The following is a 19,999-nucleotide window of genomic DNA, read 5'->3' on the forward strand; positions in this document are numbered from 1 at the left end:
TGGTCTATGTTCTATGTTAGTGTATTTCTATGTTCTAGTCTTTCTAGTTCTATATTTAGTTTATTGATTTGGCCTTCAATTGGAGGCAGCTGTTCCTCGTTGCCTCTGATTGAAGGTCCTATGTATAGGGGTGTTTTGGTTATGGCAATTGTGGGTAGTTACTTCCTGTTTACTGTATGTTGCACCTGACGGGACTGTTTAGTGTCGTCCATTGTTTTTGTATACGTGTTTTGTTCGTTTTTTTCCTTCTTTCACATTAAAAAAGAAGATAAGTATACACTTTCCCGCTGCACCTTGGTCCAATCATTACGACACCCGATACAGAACTACCCACCACCAACGGACCAAGCAGCGGGGTAAGAAGCTAGAGAGGAATTATGTGGACTACAGGGAATCGTGGACATGGGAGGAAATTCTGGACGGGGCTGGATCATGGCACCAGGCTGGTGAATACCGTCACCCACCGGAGGAGATAGAGGCAGCCAAGGTGGAGCGGCACCGTTATGAGGCTATATACGCGCCGACTGGGAAGCACGAGAGGCACACCCAATAATTTTTTTGGGGGGGGGCACATGGGTAGTTTGGCTGGGCCAAGGGTGAGCCCTAAGCCAACTCCCTGTGCTTATTATGGGGAGCGTATGGAGTGGAGAGCGCCGGAGTATGCGGAAGTGCGCACGATCTCGCCCATGCGCACGCACAGTCCGGTGCGAGCGATCCCAGCCCCTCGCAAGTGACGTGCTAGAGTGGGCATCCAGCCTGGAAGGAGGATGCCTGCGCAGCGTAATCTGGCCACCAGTGCGCCTCCTAGGCCCAGGCTACCCTACGCCTGCTCCACGCACGGCAACCATCAGGCCTCTGCACAGCCCAGTTCGCCCTGTGCCAGCACTCCGCTCGTGCAGGGCTTCTATTTCCATCCAGCCAGGACGGGTTGTGCAGGAGGTGCGCTCGAGACCTCCAGTGCGCCTCCACGACCCGGTATATCCAGTTCCCTCTCCTCGCACTAGCCCTGAGGTGCGTGTCTCCAGTCTGGTGTATCCAAAGCCAGCACCACGCACCAGGCCTACAGTGCGTCAGCCCGGTCCAGGAGGTCCTGTTCCCGCTCCTCGCACTAGCCCTGTGGTGCGTGTACCTAGTCTGGCACTTCCTAAGCCAGCTCCACGCATCAGGTCTTCAGTGCGCAGTGCCCGTCCAGAGCTTCCGGCAACAGTGCCATCAAATGTGATGGACAAATTGTGGCTTGACAGCACTTTGGTGACACTGGAAACAATCAGAGAGGAGGATCCGAGGTGTGTTGTGAGAGCTGATGCTGCTTCAATGGAGAGTGCCAAGCGTAGGAACAGGTCCCATGACACAGTCAAGAAAGTATAGGCACCAGCAACAACTCAAAGAGTGCCTTAAATATGGGGCAGGCAAAGCTGATTAATGTTCTACACGTTTCAACAGCCATAAAAAAAGCCTTGTATGTGACAAATTGAGCAAAGTGATATGAGAATTTACCCAACAGACCAGTATTCAAAGCATATGCTCTATTGCTTGAAACAAATGTATTAACCGTGGTGATGTATTTGTAAAAGGTATATTTGATGTTTATTTCTCAGTTTAAAAGTGATATATGAATAATAGTTTAATTAATGTGACATAAATGGTCATATTTATGGAAAGTACATTTAAATTGCATTAGTCTATCTTTATCGGCCATTTTCTCAAAATGACATGTTCCCCGTGCACCAAATAATTGTTCTCTGTCTTCTACGGATGTAGATTCACATTACTCCACACACAAGTTCTTAGGTCTTATAGTCAGACTAATACAGAGGCTATTTTTATATATCTTGTGTCATTTAGATTTTAAGTGTAATTTTATCTGTAAAATATATGCAAAATATGCGCCTGTCATACATGTGAATAACTAATTCCATGAAATTACAATATTTTGATAAACTGTTCTGTAAAAGTCTGACCATTTGAGTGTCGTATCACAATAAAACAAAGCAACAACATTCTGCCCTGAAAGGATTGTGTTGAAAAACAGATTCTCGTAATTTACAAAATAGCACATATTTAATGAGGTTTTACCTCCTTTGCATATTTTAATTTTAAAATAAATAAAACTTGCATATATGAATACTTTGAACTGGTAAAGTGTCAGTCTGATGAGAGTAAACAAATAAAAATCCCTATTAGCCTGTGGTGCCTGGCTTTAAGACATGATTATGACCGTGTTATAACCTGTTATGATGCTGGATGTCAAGTAAAGTGTTACCAATCATGTTGTATGTAAAAAGAAAGGACGTGTGTCTGCAGTCAGTGTATCTGACGTCTGTTGACTCACATTATATAGTATTAATCTACTCTACTGCAACACTTAAATCACTGAGTGTATTCCCCACTCCAACCTCTTATCTTCCACATTATCTTCCAAATGCCAGGGTCTTTCAGTCTTTTTAAAGGCATTGAACCATGAAAATAACCCGTTAAAACAGCTGTAACAGGAACTACTACTGGTGCTGCTACCACCGTCTGAACTACTACTGGTGCTGCTAACACCGTCTGAACTACTACTGGTGCTGCTACCACCGTCTGAACTACTACTGGTGCTGCTACCACCGTCTGAACTACTACTGGTGCTGCTACCACCGTCTGAACTACTACTGGTGCTGCTACCACCGTCTGAACTACGACTGGTGCTGCTACCACCGGCTGAACTACTACTGGTGCTGCTACCACCGGCTGAACTACTACTGGTGCTGCTACCACCGTCTGAACTACGACTGGTGCTGCTACCACCGGCTGAACTACTACTGGTGCTGCTACCACCGTCTGAACTACTACTGGTGCTGCTAAAATACCACCGTCTGAACTACTACTGGTGCTGCTAATATACCACCGTCTGAACTACTACTGGTGCTGCTAAAATACCACCGTCTGAACTACTACTGGTGCTGCTACCACCGTCAGAACTACTACTGGTGCTGCTACCACCGTCAGAACTACTACTGGTGCTGCTACCACCGTCTGAACTACTACTGGTGCTGCTAAAATACCACCGTCTGAACTACTACTGGTGCTGCTACCACCGTCTGAACTACTACTGGTGCTGCTACCACCGGCTGAACTACTACTGGTGCTGCTACCACCGTCTGAACTACTACTGGTGCTGCTAAAATACCACCGTCTGAACTACTACTGGTGCTGCTACCACCGTCAGAACTACTACTGGTGCTGCTACCACCGTCAGAACAACTGCTGTTGCTGTCAATACGCAATCTTAAATCTCCTTCTTGACTTTATATTTCAACTCATTCTGTCTGCTGTTCTTTTCTCCACCTCTCAGAACAAACAGACTTTAGTAAGAAAGAAAGAGTATATACATGACAGTGTAGAACAAGATCAATTAATTTTATTATAGTCTTGGATGTTATGGTCATTCACTATATCAACAGATATGAGAACAAACCGTAACAAGTCTGGTGACTATAAACCCACACATTGGGTGTCACAAATAGAACATTGTATATCATGTGTATTACAGAAACTCTAAATATGCTAAACATTGTGTTGATGTTGAATACGAGATTTAGGGAACTTACATTTCCCCATTGGGTTTGTGTTGTGGGAGATACCTGTGGGGTTTGTCCCAAATGTCACCCTGTTTACTTTATAGTGCACTAGGGCCCTGGTCAAAGTAGTGTACTAGGGCCCTGGTCAAAGTAGTGCACTAGGGCCCTGGTCAAAGTAATGCACTAGGGTCCTGGTCAAAGTAATGCACTAGGGTCCTGGTCAAAGTAGTGCACTAGAGCCCTGGTCAAAGTAGTGCACTAGGGCCCTGGTCAAAGTAGTGCACTAGAGTCCTGGTCAAAGTAGTGCACTAGGGTCCTGGTCAAAGTATTGCACTAGGGTCCTGGTCAAAGTAGTGCACGAGGGCCCTGGTGAAAAGTATTGTAAAGGGAATAGGGTGCCATTTGTGACACATCCCACAAGTGCTGATGTGTTTCAGACCTTCCTATTTAGATAGCTATCTCTTACCACAGGTGTATGAAATGTCTGCTTTGTTCTGAAGTCATGAACATGATGAACTGACTTCCCTCACAGTCCTTCTCATCACGAGGTGTGTTTGGATGGAATGACGTCCTTCTCATCACGAGGTGTGTTTCTAATGTAATTTCCAGTAAAAAGAGTGACAACGTAGCCTGTGTAGCCGGATTCTATTTCTTTGTGTGTAACAGTCAGTTTAGCTTATGAAACATTTGCTTAGTAACCGGACACCAATGTGATCTGTGATAGACGTACTATATTTGCATAACCCTTGTGATAAGGATATATGTGAGGGTTTTTGAATCAGGATAAATCCTCTTATCTTTTCGAGCTCATTAATGATAGAATGTTCATACGTGACCCGATTCAAGAAGCTAGTGTAACGGCTGTCTGTAAGAGGGAACCAAAGTGCAGCAGAGGATGTGTTCATCATTAGAATTTTAATTCAAATAAACAAGAGAACACTACAAAATGAACAAAAACGACAGCAAACAGTCCTGTTAGGAAAATACTCTAAACAGAAACAATTACCCACAAAACCCAAAGGAAAAACATGCTCCTTATGTGTGACTCCCAATCAGCAGCAACGAGCTTCAGCTGTGCCTGATTGGGAGCCACACACATGGCCCAAAACAAAGAAATACCAAAACATAGAAAAAGGAACATAGAACGCCCACCCACTGTAACACCCTGGCCTAACCAAAATAAAGAACAAAAAACCCCTCTCTATGGCCAGGGCGTTACAGCTAGGCACTACTTCACTGCTTGTTTGGCAGAAATGCCTTAAAAAAAAAAAATGTGCATGCATCAGACTCTGCTGCCTCCATTTCCTGTTTCCGGTCACAACTTGCAGACTTGTTTACGCTGCTGTGCGTTTTGTTGCCGGTCTTACTTTGCTACCTGACGGTTTTTTACTTTTTCATTACCGTATATTTTTACTTTTTCCCTCACTCAACTTTTTTCATTCAACTTTTTCACCCCGGAGGTTTTATCTGGACATGGTTCATCAGGACTTCAAACAGCCGAAGCTAAGTAACATTAACATGATGCCTTCTAATTGCAGTCGTTGTACTTATAATATACAGGAGAACGATCGCCTTACGGCAAGGATAGCTGTGCTGCAAGCCCAGCTTCAGACGCAATCGTTAGGCAAGTGTAATTTCAGTGTAGGAAAGGGTGAAACAGCGTCTGTGCCACCAGTAAGTACAGATAGTAACGTTAGTATAAACCCCCTCGCACGGTCCCCGCAGCCGGACATCTTTCTCATGGCTTCTGGAGGGAAACGCTGTAGGAATGCTCAACCGGTGTCGCTTATTCAGCCGACTGAAACTTTCAACCGGTTCTCCCCATTAAGCGAGTCGGAGTCGGAGGCCGAGACTTCTCTGGTCTCTACTCCTCCCGTTGTGGGGTCTGAGACGCCGACGGCTCCCACCATTAGCTCTGACAAATTGAAAACCCTAGTCATTGGCGACTCCATTACCCACAGTATTAGACTTAAAACGAATCATCCAGCGATCATACACTGTTTACCAGGGGGCAGGGCTACCGACGTTAAGGCTAATCTAAAGACGGTGCTGGCTAAAGCTAAAACTGGCGAGTGTAGAGAGTATAGAGATATTGTTATCCACGTCGGCACCAACGATGTTAGGATGAAACAGTCAGAGGTCACCAAGCGCAACATAACTTCAGCGTGTAAATCAGCTAGAAAGATGTGTCGGCATCGATTAATTGTCTCTGGCCCCCTCCCAGTTAGGGGGAGTGATGAGCTCTACAGCAGAGTCTCACAACTCAATCGCTGGTTGAAAACTGTTTTCTGCCCCTCCCAAAAGATAGAATTTGTAGATAATTGGCCCTCTTTCTGGGACTCACCCACAAACAGGACCAAGCCTGGCCTGTTGAGGAGTGACGGACTCCATCCTAGCTGGAGGGGTGCTCTCATCTTATCTACGAACATAGACAGGGCTCTAACTCCTCTAGCTCCACAATGAAATAGGGTGCAGGCCAGGCAGCAGGCTGTTAGCCAGCCTGCCAGCTTAGTGGAGTCTGCCACTAGCACAGTCAGCGTAGTCAGCTCAGCTTTCCCCATTGAGACCGTGTCTGTGCCTCGATCTAGGTTGGGCAAAATTAAAAATGGCGGTGTTCGCTTTAGCAATCTCACTAGTATAAAGACCTCCTCCATTCCTGCCATTATTGAAAGAGATTGTGATACCTCACATCTCAAAATTGGGTTACTTAATGTTAGATCCCTCACTTCCAAGGCAGTTATAGTCAATGAACTAATCACTGATCATAATCTTGATGTGATTGGCCTGACTGAAACATGGCTTAAGCCTGATGAATTTACTGTGTTAAATGAGGCCTCACCCCCTGGTTACACTAGTGACCATACCTCCCGTGCATCCGGCAAAGGTGGAGGTGTTGCTAACATTTAAGATAGCAAATTTCAATTTACAAAAAAAAAAAAAAATGACGTTTTCGTCTTTTGAGCTTCTAGTCATGAAATCTATGCAGCCTACTCACTCACTTTTTATAGCTACTGTTTACAGGCCTCCTGGGCCATATGCTGTGTTCCTCACTGAGTTCCCTGAATTCCTATCGGATCTTGTAGTCATAGCAGATAATATTCTAATTTTTGGTGACTTTAACATTCACATGGAAAAGTTCACAGACCCACTCCAAAAGGCTTTCGGAGCCATCATCGACTCAGTGGGTTTTGTCCAACATGTCTCTGGACCTACTCACTGCCACAGTCATACTCTGGACCTAGTTTTGTCCCATGGAATAAATGTTGTGGATCTTAATGTTTTTTCTCATAATCCTGGACTATCGGACCACCATTTTATTACGTTTGCAATCGCAACAAATAATCTGCTCAGACCCCAACCAAGGAGCATCAAAAGTCGTGCTATAAATTCTCAGACAACCCAAAGATTCCTTGATGCCCTTCCAGACTGCCTCTGCCTACCCAAGGACGTCAGAGGACAAAAATCAGTTAACCACCTAACCGAGGAACTCAATTTAACCTTGCGCAATACCCTAGATGCAGTTGCACCCCTAAAAACTAAAAACATCTGTCATAAGAAACTAGCTCCCTGGTATACAGAAAATACACGAGCTCTGAAGCAAGCTTCCAGAAAATTGGAACGGAAATGGCGCCACACCAAACTGGAAGTCTTCCGACTAGCTTGGAAAGACAGTACCGTGCAGTATCGAAGAGCCCTCACTGCTGCTCGATCATCCTATTTTTCCAACTTAATTGAGGAAAATAAGAACAATCCGAAATTTATTTTTGATACTGTTGCAAAGCTAACTAAAAAGCAGCCTTCGCAAATGGAGGATGGCTTTCACTTCAGCAGTAATACATTTATGAACTTCTTTGAGGAAAAGATCATGATCATTAGAAAGCAAATTACAGACTCCTCTTTAAATCTGGGTATTCCTCCAAAGCTCCATTGTCCTGAGTCTACACAACTCTGCCAGGACCTAGGATCAAGGGAGATACTAAAGTGTTTTAGTACTATATCTCTTGACACAATGATGAAAATAATCATGGCCTCAACCCTCAAGCTGCATACTGGACCCTATTCCAACTAAACTACTGAAAGAGCTGCTTCCTGTGCTTGGCCCTCCTAGGTTGAACATAATAAATGGCTCTCTATCCACCGGATGTGTACCAAGCTCACTAAAAGAGGCAGTAATAAAGCCTCTCTTGAAAAAGCCTCTCTTGATCCAGAAATTATAAAAAACTATCGGCCTATATCGAATCTTCCATTCCTCTCAAAAATTTTAGAAAAAGCTGTTGCACAGCAACTCACTGCCTTCCTGAAGACAAACAATGTATACGAAATGCTTCAGTCTGGTTTTAGACCCCATCATAGCACTGAGACTGCACTTGTGAAGGTGGAAAATGACCTTTTAATGACGTCAGACCGAGGCTCTGCATCTGTCCTCGTGCTCCTAGATCTTAGTGCCGCTTTTGATACCATCGATCACCACATTCTTTTGGAGAGATTGGAAACCCAAATTGGTCTACATGGACAAGTTCTGGCCTGGTTTAGATCTTATCTGTCGGAAAGATATCAGTTTGTCTCTGTGAATGGTTTGTCCTCTGACAAATCAATTGTAAATTTCGGTGTTCCTCAAGGTTCCGTTTTAGGACCACTATTGTTTTCACTATATATTTTACCTCTTGGGGAAGTCATTCGAAAACATAATGTTAACCTCTCTAGGCTAGGCGGGACGAATTCGTCCCACCTACGTAACAGCCACGGCTATCCTGTGGCGCGATTTTCAAAACCTTAAAAATCCTATTACTTCAATTTCTCAAACATATGACTATTTTACAGCCATTTAAAGATAAGACTCTCGTTAATCTAACCACACTGTCCGATTTCAAAAAGGCTTTACAACGAAAGCAAAACATTAGATTATGTCAGCAGAGTACCAAGCCAGAAATAATCAGACACCCATTTTTCAAGCCAGCATATAATGTCACCAAAACCCAGAAGACAGCTAAATGCAGCACTCACCTTTGATGATCTTCATCAGATGACAACCCTAGGACATTATGTTATACAATACATGCATGTTTTGTTCAATCAAGTTCATATTTATATCAAAAACCAGCTTTTTACATTAGCATGTGAAGTTCAGAACTAGCATACCCCCCGCAAACTTCCGGGAATTCGCTAACATTTTACTAAATTACTCACGATAAACGTTCACAAAAGGCATAACAATTATTTTAAGAATTATAGATACAGACCTCCTCTATGCACTCGATATGTCCGATTTTAAAATAGCTTTTGGTGAAAGCACATTTTGCAATATTCTAAGTACATAGCCCAGGCATCACGGGCTCGCTATTTAGACACCCGGCAAGTTTAGCACTCACCATAATCATATTTACTATTATAAAAATGTCATTACCTTTTGTTGTCTTCGTCAGAATACACACCCAGGACAGCTACTTCAATAACAAATGTTGGTTTGGTCCAAAATAATCCATCGTTATATCCGAATAGCGGCGTTTTGTTCGTATGCGTTCCAGACACTATCCAAAATAGTAAAGAAGTGTCACGCGCTTGGCGCAATTCCTGACAATAAAATTCAAAGTATTTCATTACCGTACGTCGAAGCATGTCAACTCGCTGTTTAGAAAAAAATCCAATTCTGAAATTCTGTCCAGGCTTTTTCCCGGGGCTGAATCGACATTCGTTTTTCCCGGGTCTGAGAGCCTATGAAGGCGGGGAAAGGGACACGTTAGAGCAGAGTTAGTAAATGATAGAGATAAAAGAAGTATCAACAAATCAGACAGGCCACTTCCTGTAAAGAAGTCTCTCAGGTTTTGCCCTGCCATTTGCGTTCTGTTATACTCACAGCTCACAAAATTTGGTGTTTTTATCTATGTAAAAAATGCATATTCTATTCGAGTAGGAGTGGTAACAAATCGGGTTGTTTTTTCTTCCAGCCGTGTCAATGCTGCCCCCCTAGCCCTAACAGGTTAAATTTCACTGCTATGTGGACGACACACAGCTGTACATTTCAATGAAACATGGTGAAGCCCCAAAATTGCCCTCGCTAGAAGCCTGTGTTTCAGACATAAAGAAGTGGATGGCTGCAAACGTTCTACTTTTAAACTTGGACAAAACAGAGATGCTTGTTCTAGGTCCCAAGAAACAAAGAGATCTTCTGTTGAATCTGACAATTAATCTGGATGGTTGTACAGTCGTCTCAAATAAAACTGTGAAGGACCTCGGCGTTACTCTGGACCCTGATCTCTCTTTTGAAGAACATATCAAGACTGTTTCAAGGACAGCTTTTTTCCATCTACGTAACATTGCAAAAATCTGAAACTTTCTGTCCAAAAATGACGCAGAAAAATTCATCCATGCTTTTGTTACTTCTAGGCTGGACTACTGCAATGCTCTACTTTCCGGCTATCCGGATAAAGCACTAAACAAACTTCAGTTAGTGCTAAATACGGCTGCTAGAATCCTGACTAGAACCCAAAAATTTTATCATATTACTCCAGTGCTAGCCTCCCTACACTGGCTTCCTGTTAAGGCAAGGGCTGATTTCAAGGTTTTACTGCTAACCTACAAAGCATTACATGGGCTTGCTCCTACCTATCTTTCCGATTTGGTCCTGCCGTACATACCTACACGTACGCTACGGTCACAAGACGCAGGCCTCCTAATTGTCCCTAGAATTTCTAAGCAAACGGCTGGAGGTAGGGCTTTCTCCTATAGAGCTCCATTTTTATGGAATGGTCTGCCTACCAATGTGAGAGACGCAGACTCAGTCTCAACCTTTAAGTCTTTACTGAAGACTTATCTCTTCAGAAGGTCCTATGATTAAGTATAGTCTGGCCCAGGAGTGTGAAGGTGAACGGAAAGGCTGGAGCAACGAACCGCCCTTGCTGTCTCTGCCTTGCCGGTTCCCCTCTTTCCACTGGGATTCTCTGCCTCTAACCCTTTTACAGGGGCTGAGTCAATGGCTTACTGGTGTTCTTCCATGCCGTCCATGGGATTGGTGCGTCACTTGAGTGGGTTGAGTCACTGACGTGGTCTTCCTGTGTGGGTTGGCGCCCCCCCTTGGGTTGTGCCATGGCGGAGATCGTTGTGGGCTATACTCGGCCTTGTCTTAGGATGGTAAGTTGGTGGTTGGAGACATCCCTCTAGTGGTGTGGGGGCTGTGCTTTGGCAAAGTGGGTGGGGTTATATCCTGCCTGTTTGGCCCTGTCCGGGGGTATCATCGGATGGGGCCACAGTGTCTTCTGATCCCTCCTGTCTCAGCCTCCAGTATTTATTTATTTTTATTTATTAATTTATTTAACCTTTATTTAACCAGGTAGGCAAGTTGAGAACAAGTTCTCATTTACAATTACGACCTGGCCAAGATAAAGCAAAGCAGTTCGACAACATACAAAAACACAGAGTTACACATGGAGTAAAACAACATACAATCAATGATGCAGTAGTTTATGTGTCGGGGGGCTAGGGTCAGTCTGTTACATCTGGAGTATTTCTCTTGTCTTATCCGGTGTCCTGTGTGAATTTAAATATGCTCTCTCTAATTCTCTCTTTCTCTCTTTCTGTCTTTCTCTCGGAGGACCTGAGCCCTAGGACCATGCCTCAGGACTACCTGGTATGATGACTCCTTGCTGTCCCCAGTCCACCTGGCCGTGCTGCTGCTCCAGTTTCAACTGTTCTGCCTGCGGCTATGGAACCCTGACCTGTTCACCGGACGTGCTTGTTGCACCCTCGACAACTACTATGATTATTATTATTTGACCATGCTGGTCATTTATGAACATTTTAACATCTTGACCATGTTCTGTTATAATATCCACCCTGCACAGCCAGAAGAGGACTGGCCACCCCTCATAGCCTGGTTCCTCTCTAGGTTTCTTCCTAGGTTTTTGGTCTTTCTTGGGAGTTTTTCCTAGGTAGTTTTTCCTAGCCACCGTGCTTCTTTCACATGCTTTGCTTGCTGTTTGGGGTTTTAGGCTGGGTTTCTGTACAGCACTTTGAGATATCAGCTGATGTACGAAGGGCTATATAAATAAATTTGATTTGATTTGATCTGCAAATACGAGCCTAGTCAGTTAGCCATGGAAAATCGCCAGGAATCTTCCCGCTAGCCATGATTGGCTGAGATAATGGATGGGCTGGATATGCCGAGAGATGAGTTCGGATTGGTCTGCCATGTAGCACGCTTCCGTCTATAACGTGAGCTGCTCAGTATGTGAAGATACTGAGAAGCTTTAAAAAGATATGACGTTAGCAATGGACTGCTCTCAACAACATTGCTGCCTTGAATTTAGCAGGCGCTATAGACAAAGATCATTGGGGAAAAGTTGTGATGGACTACTACTATGGTCAGTGTGAACTGGAGTGACTTGACACAGGTTGTGATAAGAGTCACAGTGATAATAGTCATTGACTCAAAGCCACATTTCAAACTTTGCTTGTTAGGGGGAGGTAGTTGCAGGAACGATGGAATGGTTTAGTCGGCTTCCTCAATAGTTGGTCCAGATGATCCACCACCTGCAGGAGCAGCGCCACCAGCACCGGGGAATCCACCAGCCATGCCTTCAGGCATACCACCAGCACCGGGGAATCCACCAGCCATGCCTTCGGGCATACCACCAGCACCGGGGAATCCACCAGCCATGCCTTCGGGCATACCTCCAGCACTGGGGAATCCACCAGCCATGCCATCAGGCATACCACCAGCACCGGGGAATACACCAGCCATGCCTTCGGGCATACCCCTAGCACCGGGGAATCCACCAGCACTGGGGAATCCACCAGCCATACCTTCGGGTATACCACCAGCACCGGGGAATCCACCAGCCATGCCTTCGGGCATACCTCCAGCACTGGGGAATCCACCAGCCATGCCTTCGGGCATACCACCAGCACCAGGGAATCCACCAGCACTGGGGAATCCACCAGCCATACCTTCGGGTATACCACCAGCATCGGGGAATCCACCAGCCATGACTTCGGGCATACCACCAGCACCCTGGTACAACTTGGTGATGATTGGGTTGCACACAATGTATAAATTGATGGTTCAGATTACAGGATGCCATATTTTACCATATTCTGTTCCAGTTAAAGGGCTGTTCAGATTCAATTAGATCTGTGGACCATACTTTTTTAATGGTTAGCTCAGAATATGAGCTTTCCAATAGTTGTTTATACATTTTTAATTTATTAACTTTTACTTATTGAGGGTAGCCCAAATGAGACCAGGGTCTCATTCCCAATGGTGCCCTGAATACAACATTTTCTCCCAAACAGGAAGAAAAACTAACATTACAAATAGAACAATGAGAATAAAAATAAGCACAGGAACAACCTCAACACCACAACTTCACCATTTAAACCACCACAATCAATCGAAAGAACTGCAATCCGCCTCCCAAGTGGCACAGCGGTCTAAAGCCCTTTATCGCAGTGCTAGGGGTGTCATTACAGACCCGGGTTTGATCCCAGGCTGTATCACAACTGGCTGTGATCGGGAGTCCCCATAGGGCGGCACACAATTGGCCGGTGTCGTCCGGGTTAGGGGAGGGTTTGGCCGGGGGGCTTTACTTGGCTCATCGCGCTCTAGCAACTCCTTGTGGCGGGTCGGGCGCCTACAGGCTGACCCCGGTCGTCAGTTGAATTGTGTTTCCTCTGACACGTTGGTGCGGCTGGCTTCCGGGTTAAGCGGGCGGGTGTTAAGAAGCGCAGTTTGGTGGGTCATGTTTCAAAGGACGCATGACTTGACCTTTGCCTCCCGAGCCCATTGGGGAGTTGCAGTGATTAGACAAGATCAACATTATGGAGAAAAAAGGAGGTAAAATACATTCTTCATTGAAATAATTCAACACCAGAGTCCTAACCTGCACTAGAGGCTCCAGGGAAACAATATGCAAGACATTTTGTTGGTTATTCCAACAATGGGGGCAATAAAACTAAAGGAGTATTTACCTAAATTGGTGGAGACCAGAGGGACCTCGAGTTAATTAATCTTATGAGCGGCTTTGGTAGCTCATTCTTTCCTACATTAGTAACAAAGTTAGGTATGTTGGAAGCTGCTGTAGTAAAGCTTTGTAAACAAAAAAAGGAGTAATGAAGTGATCTACGGGACTTTAATGTGGACCAGCCAACCTTTTGAAACAGGATGTAGTGGTGAGTATTAAAACTGTCACCTGAGAAGGGCACTATCGTAGACGGTGTCACGCTCTGACCTTAGAGAGCCTTTTTATTCTCTATTGTGGTTAGGTCGGGGTGTGACTAGGGGGGGATGTTTCTATCTAGGTGTTTTATTTTTCTCTTGGCCTGGTATGGTTCCCAATCAGAGGCAGCTGTTTATTGTTGCCTCTGATTGGGGATCATATTTAGGCAGCCATTTCCCCACTGTGTTATGTGGGATCTTGTTTTGAGTTAGTGCATGTAGCACCTCTGATGTTACGGTTATTTGTTTGTTTCCTTTTGTTTTGTAAGTTTCACTAAATAAAATATGTGGAACTCAGAGCACGCTGCATCTTGGTCCGTCTCTCCACACAACCGTGACAGACGGCATCCAAAGTTAAGAGTAGTAGCTGATGCAATCTGGTAAATAGTGTCACCATAGTCAAGAACTGTCAGGAACATTGAATGTACAATCTGCTTCCTGCTTTTTAGGGAGAGGCAAGATATATTCCTAAAACAGAAGCCCACTTTGCATGCAGATAAATATTACAAGTTTTAACAGATAAACCAATATTATTTATATTAATATTAAAGAGAACAGGTTCCAGTACCAGGAAACTAGACTTGACACCATCAGAAATCACACATTGAGTCCTGTCTGACAGATCATTCTCAAACCACTTTCAAGAAGCCTGATCCAGGCCTATTTCAGTAAACTTTGAATGAGTGTGATGGTCAACAGTGTCCAAGGCCTTGGAAATAATTTTTCTGATCAAAGCAATTGAAAACATCTAAAACAAGCGTAGCAGTTGAAACTGTGCTCTGTCCAGGTCTAAAACCTGATTGGTTCACATTAAGAATAGAGTGGGAAGTTAAAAAAGTTAGTTGACAGTTGGCCAGGGATTCTAAAACTTTGGGAAGGCAAGATAATTTGCAAATTGTACGGTAGTTATCTAAGTCAGAAGGATCTCCTCCTTTATGTAGGGGGAGGACATGTGCTGCTTTACAGATCTTAAGGATATCACCATAAACAACTGTAAAGTTATAATATATAGGTCAATGGTTCTGTGATAACTGGTGCAGAGAGTAAAAAGGGATTATGTGAATCAGCTATGCATTTTTTACTTTCTTACACTCTTTAGCATAGCACTTAGTACATCATTGACATCAAATAGGGAAATGAAGATAAAGTCAGTGAGTCTGTTAGTGCATCGTTCACTACAAGGTCATGTGACTAGGGGACTCTCTAGTAGAATGATGTGCATTTTCAGAGATTATCCTTTCAAATAATTGGCCACCTGAAGCTAAATGGTTATTAAAAGTACCACAAATTGTAATTTTGTCTGGTATGGGACCAGAAGCTGTCAAAACCTGCTGGGACAACAAGGTAAAGGGGATACTAGTCAGTTGTACAACTGAAATGTGTCTTCCGCAGTTAACCCAACCCACATTTAAACCAATCAGAGAAGTGCAGAGGGCTGCCTTAATCAACAGCCACATCTTCAACACCTGGGGAACTGTGGGTTAACTGCCTTGCTCAGGAGCAGAACAACAGATTTTTACCATGTTAGCTCAGGGATTTGATCCAGTAACCTTCCAGTTTTTTATTTTTCCTTCATTTAACTAGGCAAGTCAGTTAAGAACAAATTCTTATTTTCAATGACAGCGGGTTAACTGCCTTGTTCCCGGGCAGAACGACAGATTTTTACCACGTCAGCTCAGGGATTTGATCTTGCAACCTTTCATTTAACTAGTCCAACACTCTAACCACTAGGCTATCTGCCACCCCCAAGGGGGATTAGTTGTTTAAAATGTTTTACCACATTACAGAAGTTAGCATGTATAGCATGTATATTATAGAGATCAGTCCTTTCAGGAGCCCAGATCATTTATTAATAAATCCATAGGCTAACATAGCTGACCTAAATTGTAAATATAAACAAAAGTGTTGCCTGGTAATGTGTATGTATCTTGTAATGTGTATGTATCTTGTATGTATCTTGTAATGTGTATGTATCTGGTAATGTGTATGTATCTGGTAATGTGTATGTATCTGGTAATGTGTAGGTATCTGGTAATGTGTATGTATCTGGTAATGTGTATGTATCTGGTAATGTGTATGTATCTGGTAATGTGTATGTATCTGGTAATGTGTATGTATCTGGTAATGTGTAGGTATCTGGTAATGTGTATGTATCTTACAAATCTTGGAATGTTCTCAAACCATTACTGTCAATGATATCAGCATGGTTACGGATTCCACATTTGGACCATTGGGGTTGATGCAAATGGCCGCCCTCCAGATAACAAGGCAATAGTGTGAAATAATAGCCAACATCTGATCTGAGGCTTTTGACCATTCTTTGTTCTTAATCATTGTTGGGGAAAAATTGGATCCAGATCAGATGTTGGGTACTATATTTATTGAATAGTATATGAATCCTATCAATTAAAATGTCAAATTTGGTCGCAATAAATTTGCATAATTTCTCAGAGATTAAATTACATTTATATTATATAACACCATAATTAATCTTAATTTCAAAACAATCTGAGATGGTGGACGTGGAAATCTTAATCCTACTGGTCTTCTGAGTTGGAACTATCTGATGTGAAATAGCCCGTGCAATCATAACCTTTAACAGCTGCTAACGACAATGGAGAGCTGTACATGGCTCCCAACCCCAACGCAGACGTCAATTTTTCTCCTCTTCCTCTTTCTTCCTCCTGTCTCCTCTCTCTCTTCTCCTCCTCCTGTCTCTTCCTCTCCTTTTCCTTGTTGATCTTCCTCTGTTCCTCCTGGTACATCTCATTGGTGTAGTGTTTTCCTCCATTCTTCATCACCATCTCATCTATCTTCTTCAGCAGCTCTGGGATCTGAGTGTTGTGTTTTTTTATTGACCAGATTGACCAGATAAATACTCCCTCAACAGATGATTGGTTTTTTCATCTACAACAGTCCTGCACAACCTTCATATGTATTATATTTAAATGGTCCTGAGGTATTGTATGAATGTATACAGTACCAATCAAAAGTTTGGACACAAATACTCATTCCGGGGAACAGTGGGTTAACTGCCTTGTTCAGAGGAAGAACGATTGATTTTTACCTTGTCAGCTCTGGGATTTGATCCAGGAACCTTTCGGTTGATTCAGAGGGGTTGGGTTAAATGCGGAAGACACATTTCAGTTGAATGCATTCAGTTGAACAACTGACTAGGTATCCCCTTTCCCTTTCTTTTCAAGAGTTTTTCTTTATTGACTCATGGAGCTGATTACTTATGTGTAACGTCCTGACCAGTAAAGGGGGTTATTTGTTATTGTAGTTTGGTCAGGGCGTGGCAGGGGGTGTTTGTTTAGTGTGTTTTTTTTTGGGGGGGGGGTAATGTTCTATTTAGTCTATTTCTATGTTCAGGGTTTTTTGGTTTGGCCTTTTATTGGAAGCACCTGTTCTTCGTTGCTTCTAATTGGAGGCCATATTTAAGTAGGGGGTTTTTGTCACCGTGTTTGTGGGTAGTTGTTCCATGTATAGCTGTGTAGCTTTACAGGACTGTTTTCGTCGTTGTTTGTTATTTTGTTAAGTGTTCATGTTTCTTAAAAGATAAAGAAGAAGATGAGCACTGTACCCGCTGCGTTTTGGTCCACTCACTACGACGATTGTTACAGAACTACCCACCATAAGAGGACCAAGCAGCAGAGGAGGGAGCAGCAGCAGGAGTATAAGGAGTCATGGACCTGGAAGGAGATACTAGCTGGAGAAGGACCATGGAGGAAGGCTGGAGAGGACCGGGAACGTTATGCGGGAACACGGCTGGCAAGGAGGCTGAGAGGCAGCCCCCCCAAAAAATTGGGGGGGGGCACACGGGAAAATTGGCTTGGTCAGGCAATAGACCTGAGCCAACTCACTGTGTTTATTATGGGGAGCATTTGGCGGTGAGAGCGCCGTTCTATGCGGAAGTGCCCACGATCTCGCCCATCCGCATGCACAGTCCGGCGCGAGCGATACCAGTAAGTGCTGTGATAGAGTGGGCATCCAGCCTGGGAGAAGTGCGCCGGCACAACACATCTGGCCACCAGTGCGTCTCCAAGGACCAGGCTACCCTGCGCCTGCTCTACGCACGGCAGCCATCTTGCCTCAGCACAGCCCAGTTCGCCCTGTGCCAGCACTCCGCCCGGGCTACAGTAAAAGTCCAGCCAGGACGGGTTGTAAAGGCTGTGCGCTCCAGACTTCTAGTGCGTAGTCAAGGCCCCGTGTATCCAGTTCCTGCTCCTTGCACTAGCCCTGTGGTGTGCGTTACTAGTCTGGTGCCTCCAAAGCCAGTCCCGCGCATGAGGCCTTCAGTGCGCAGTCCCCGTCCAAAGCTTCCGACGACAGCTCCCCGTCCAGAGCTTCTGGCGACAGTTCCCCGTCCAGAGCTTCTGGCGACAGTTCCCCGTCCAGAGCTTCCGGCGACAGTTCCCCGTCCAGAGCTTCCGGCGACAGTTCCCCGTCCAGAGCTTCCGGCGACAGACGGCCCACAGTTCGGAGCCCGCAGAGACGGCCCACAGTTCGGAGCCCGCAGAGACGGCCCACAGTTCGGAGCCCGCAGAGACGGCCCACAGTCCGGAGCCCGCAGAGACGGCCCACAGTCCGGAGCCCGCAGAGACGGCCCACAGTCCGGAGCCCGCAGAGACGGCCCACAGTCCGGAGCCCGCAGAGACGGCCCACAGTCCGGAGCCCGCAGAGACGGCCCACAGTCCGGAGCCCGCAGAGACGGCCCACAGTCCGGAGCCCGCAGAGACGGCCCACAGTCCGGAGCCCGCAGAGACGGCCCACAGTCCGGAGCCCGCAGAGACGGCCCACAGTCCGGAGCCCGCAGAGACGGCCCACAGTCCGGAGCCCGCAGAGACGGCCCACAGTCCGGAGCCCGCAGAGACGGCCCACAGTCCGGAGCCCGCAGAGACGGCCCACAGTCCGGAGCCCGCAGAGACGGCCCACAGTCCGGAGCCCGCAGAGACGGCCCACAGTCCGGAGCCCGCAGAGACGGCCCACAGTCCGGAGCCCGCAGAGACGGCCCACAGTCCGGAGCCCGCAGAGACGGCCCACAGTCCGGAGCCCGCAGAGACGGCCCACAGTCCGGAGCCCGCAGAGACGGCCCACAGTCCGGAGCCCGCAGAGACGGCCCACAGTCCGGAGCCCGCAGAGACGGCCCACAGTCCGGAGCCCGCAGAGACGGCCCACAGTCCGAGCCCGCAGAGACGGCCCACAGTCCGGAGCCCGCAGAGACGGCCCACAGTCCGGAGCCCGCAGAGACGGCCCACAGTCCGGAGCCCGCAGAGACGGCCCACAGTCCGGAGCCCGCAGAGACGGCCCACAGTCCGGAGCCCGCAGAGACGGCCCACAGACCGGAGCCCGCAGAGACGGCCCACAGTCCGAGCCCGCAGAGACGGCCCACAGTCCGGAGCCCGCAGAGACGGCCCACAGTCCGGAGCCCGCAGAGACGGCCCACAGTCCGGAGCCCGCAGAGACGGCCCTCAGCCCTGAGTCTCCAGCGACGCTCCTCAGCCCTGAGTCTCCAGCGACGCTCCTCAGCCCTGAGTCTCCAGCGACGCTCCTCAGCCCTGAGTCTCCAGCGACGCTCCTCAGCCCTGAGTCTCCAGCGACGCTCCTCAGCCCTGAGTCTCCAGCGACGCGCCTCAGCCCGAGGTCTCCAGCGACGCGCCTCAGCCCGAGGTCTCCAGCGACGCGCCTCAGCCCGAGGTCTCCAGCGACGCGCCTCAGCCCGAGGTCTCCAGCGACGCGCCTCAGCCCGAGGTCTCCAGCGACGCGCCTCAGCCCGAGGTCTCCAGCGACGCGCCTCAGCCCGAGGTCTACAGCGACGCGCCTCAGCCCGAGGTCTCCAGCGACTCGCCTTAGCCCAGAGCATTTAGTAGTGGTCTATAGCCATGAGCCTTCAAGGGGGGTGGGCAGGTTAGGATGGGGACTAAGGCCGGAGCCTGAGCCATCTCCGTAGTTGGAGGATTGGGGGGGGGTGTAGCACGGAAGCCGTCGGTGACAGTAGCCACCCTTCCTTCCCTCCCTTTATTTGGGGTTAATTTTGTGTTTTTTGTGTGAGGTGCATACGGGGTCTGCACCTTTGGGGGGGGGTACTGTCACGTCCTGACCAGTAAAGGGGGTTATTTGTTATTGTAGTTTGGTCAGGGCGTGGCAGGGGGTGTTTGTTTAGTGTGTTTCGTTTTTTGGGGGTAATGTTCTATTTAGTCTATTTCTATGTTCAGGGCTTTTTGGTTTG

General features: G+C 46.4%; 1 protein-coding gene and 1 long non-coding RNA gene across 2 annotated transcripts in view; one reads left to right on the forward strand and one right to left on the reverse strand.

Moving 5' to 3' along the window:
* LOC106592152 (uncharacterized) overlaps positions 1-4,492 on the forward strand; it is a 35,806-nt gene extending 31,314 nt beyond the window's left edge. The window contains exon 2 of the long non-coding RNA XR_006762519.1: positions 4,109-4,492. This is a non-coding gene — a long non-coding RNA (uncharacterized lncRNA). The remainder of the gene's footprint in view (positions 1-4,108) is intronic.
* Positions 4,493-12,045: 7,553 nt separating this feature from the next.
* On the reverse strand, positions 12,046-12,543 carry LOC123737988 (FAM10 family protein At4g22670-like). Its single transcript, XM_045713278.1, has one exon. The coding sequence runs from the start codon at positions 12,541-12,543 to the stop codon at positions 12,046-12,048; it is 498 nt and encodes a 165-aa protein (XP_045569234.1).
* Between the last annotated feature and the right edge of the window lie 7,456 nt (positions 12,544-19,999).

This window comes from Salmo salar, chromosome ssa02 (genome assembly GCF_905237065.1).
Source record: "Salmo salar chromosome ssa02, Ssal_v3.1, whole genome shotgun sequence".
NCBI classification, from domain to species: Eukaryota; Metazoa; Chordata; class Actinopteri; order Salmoniformes; family Salmonidae; genus Salmo; species Salmo salar.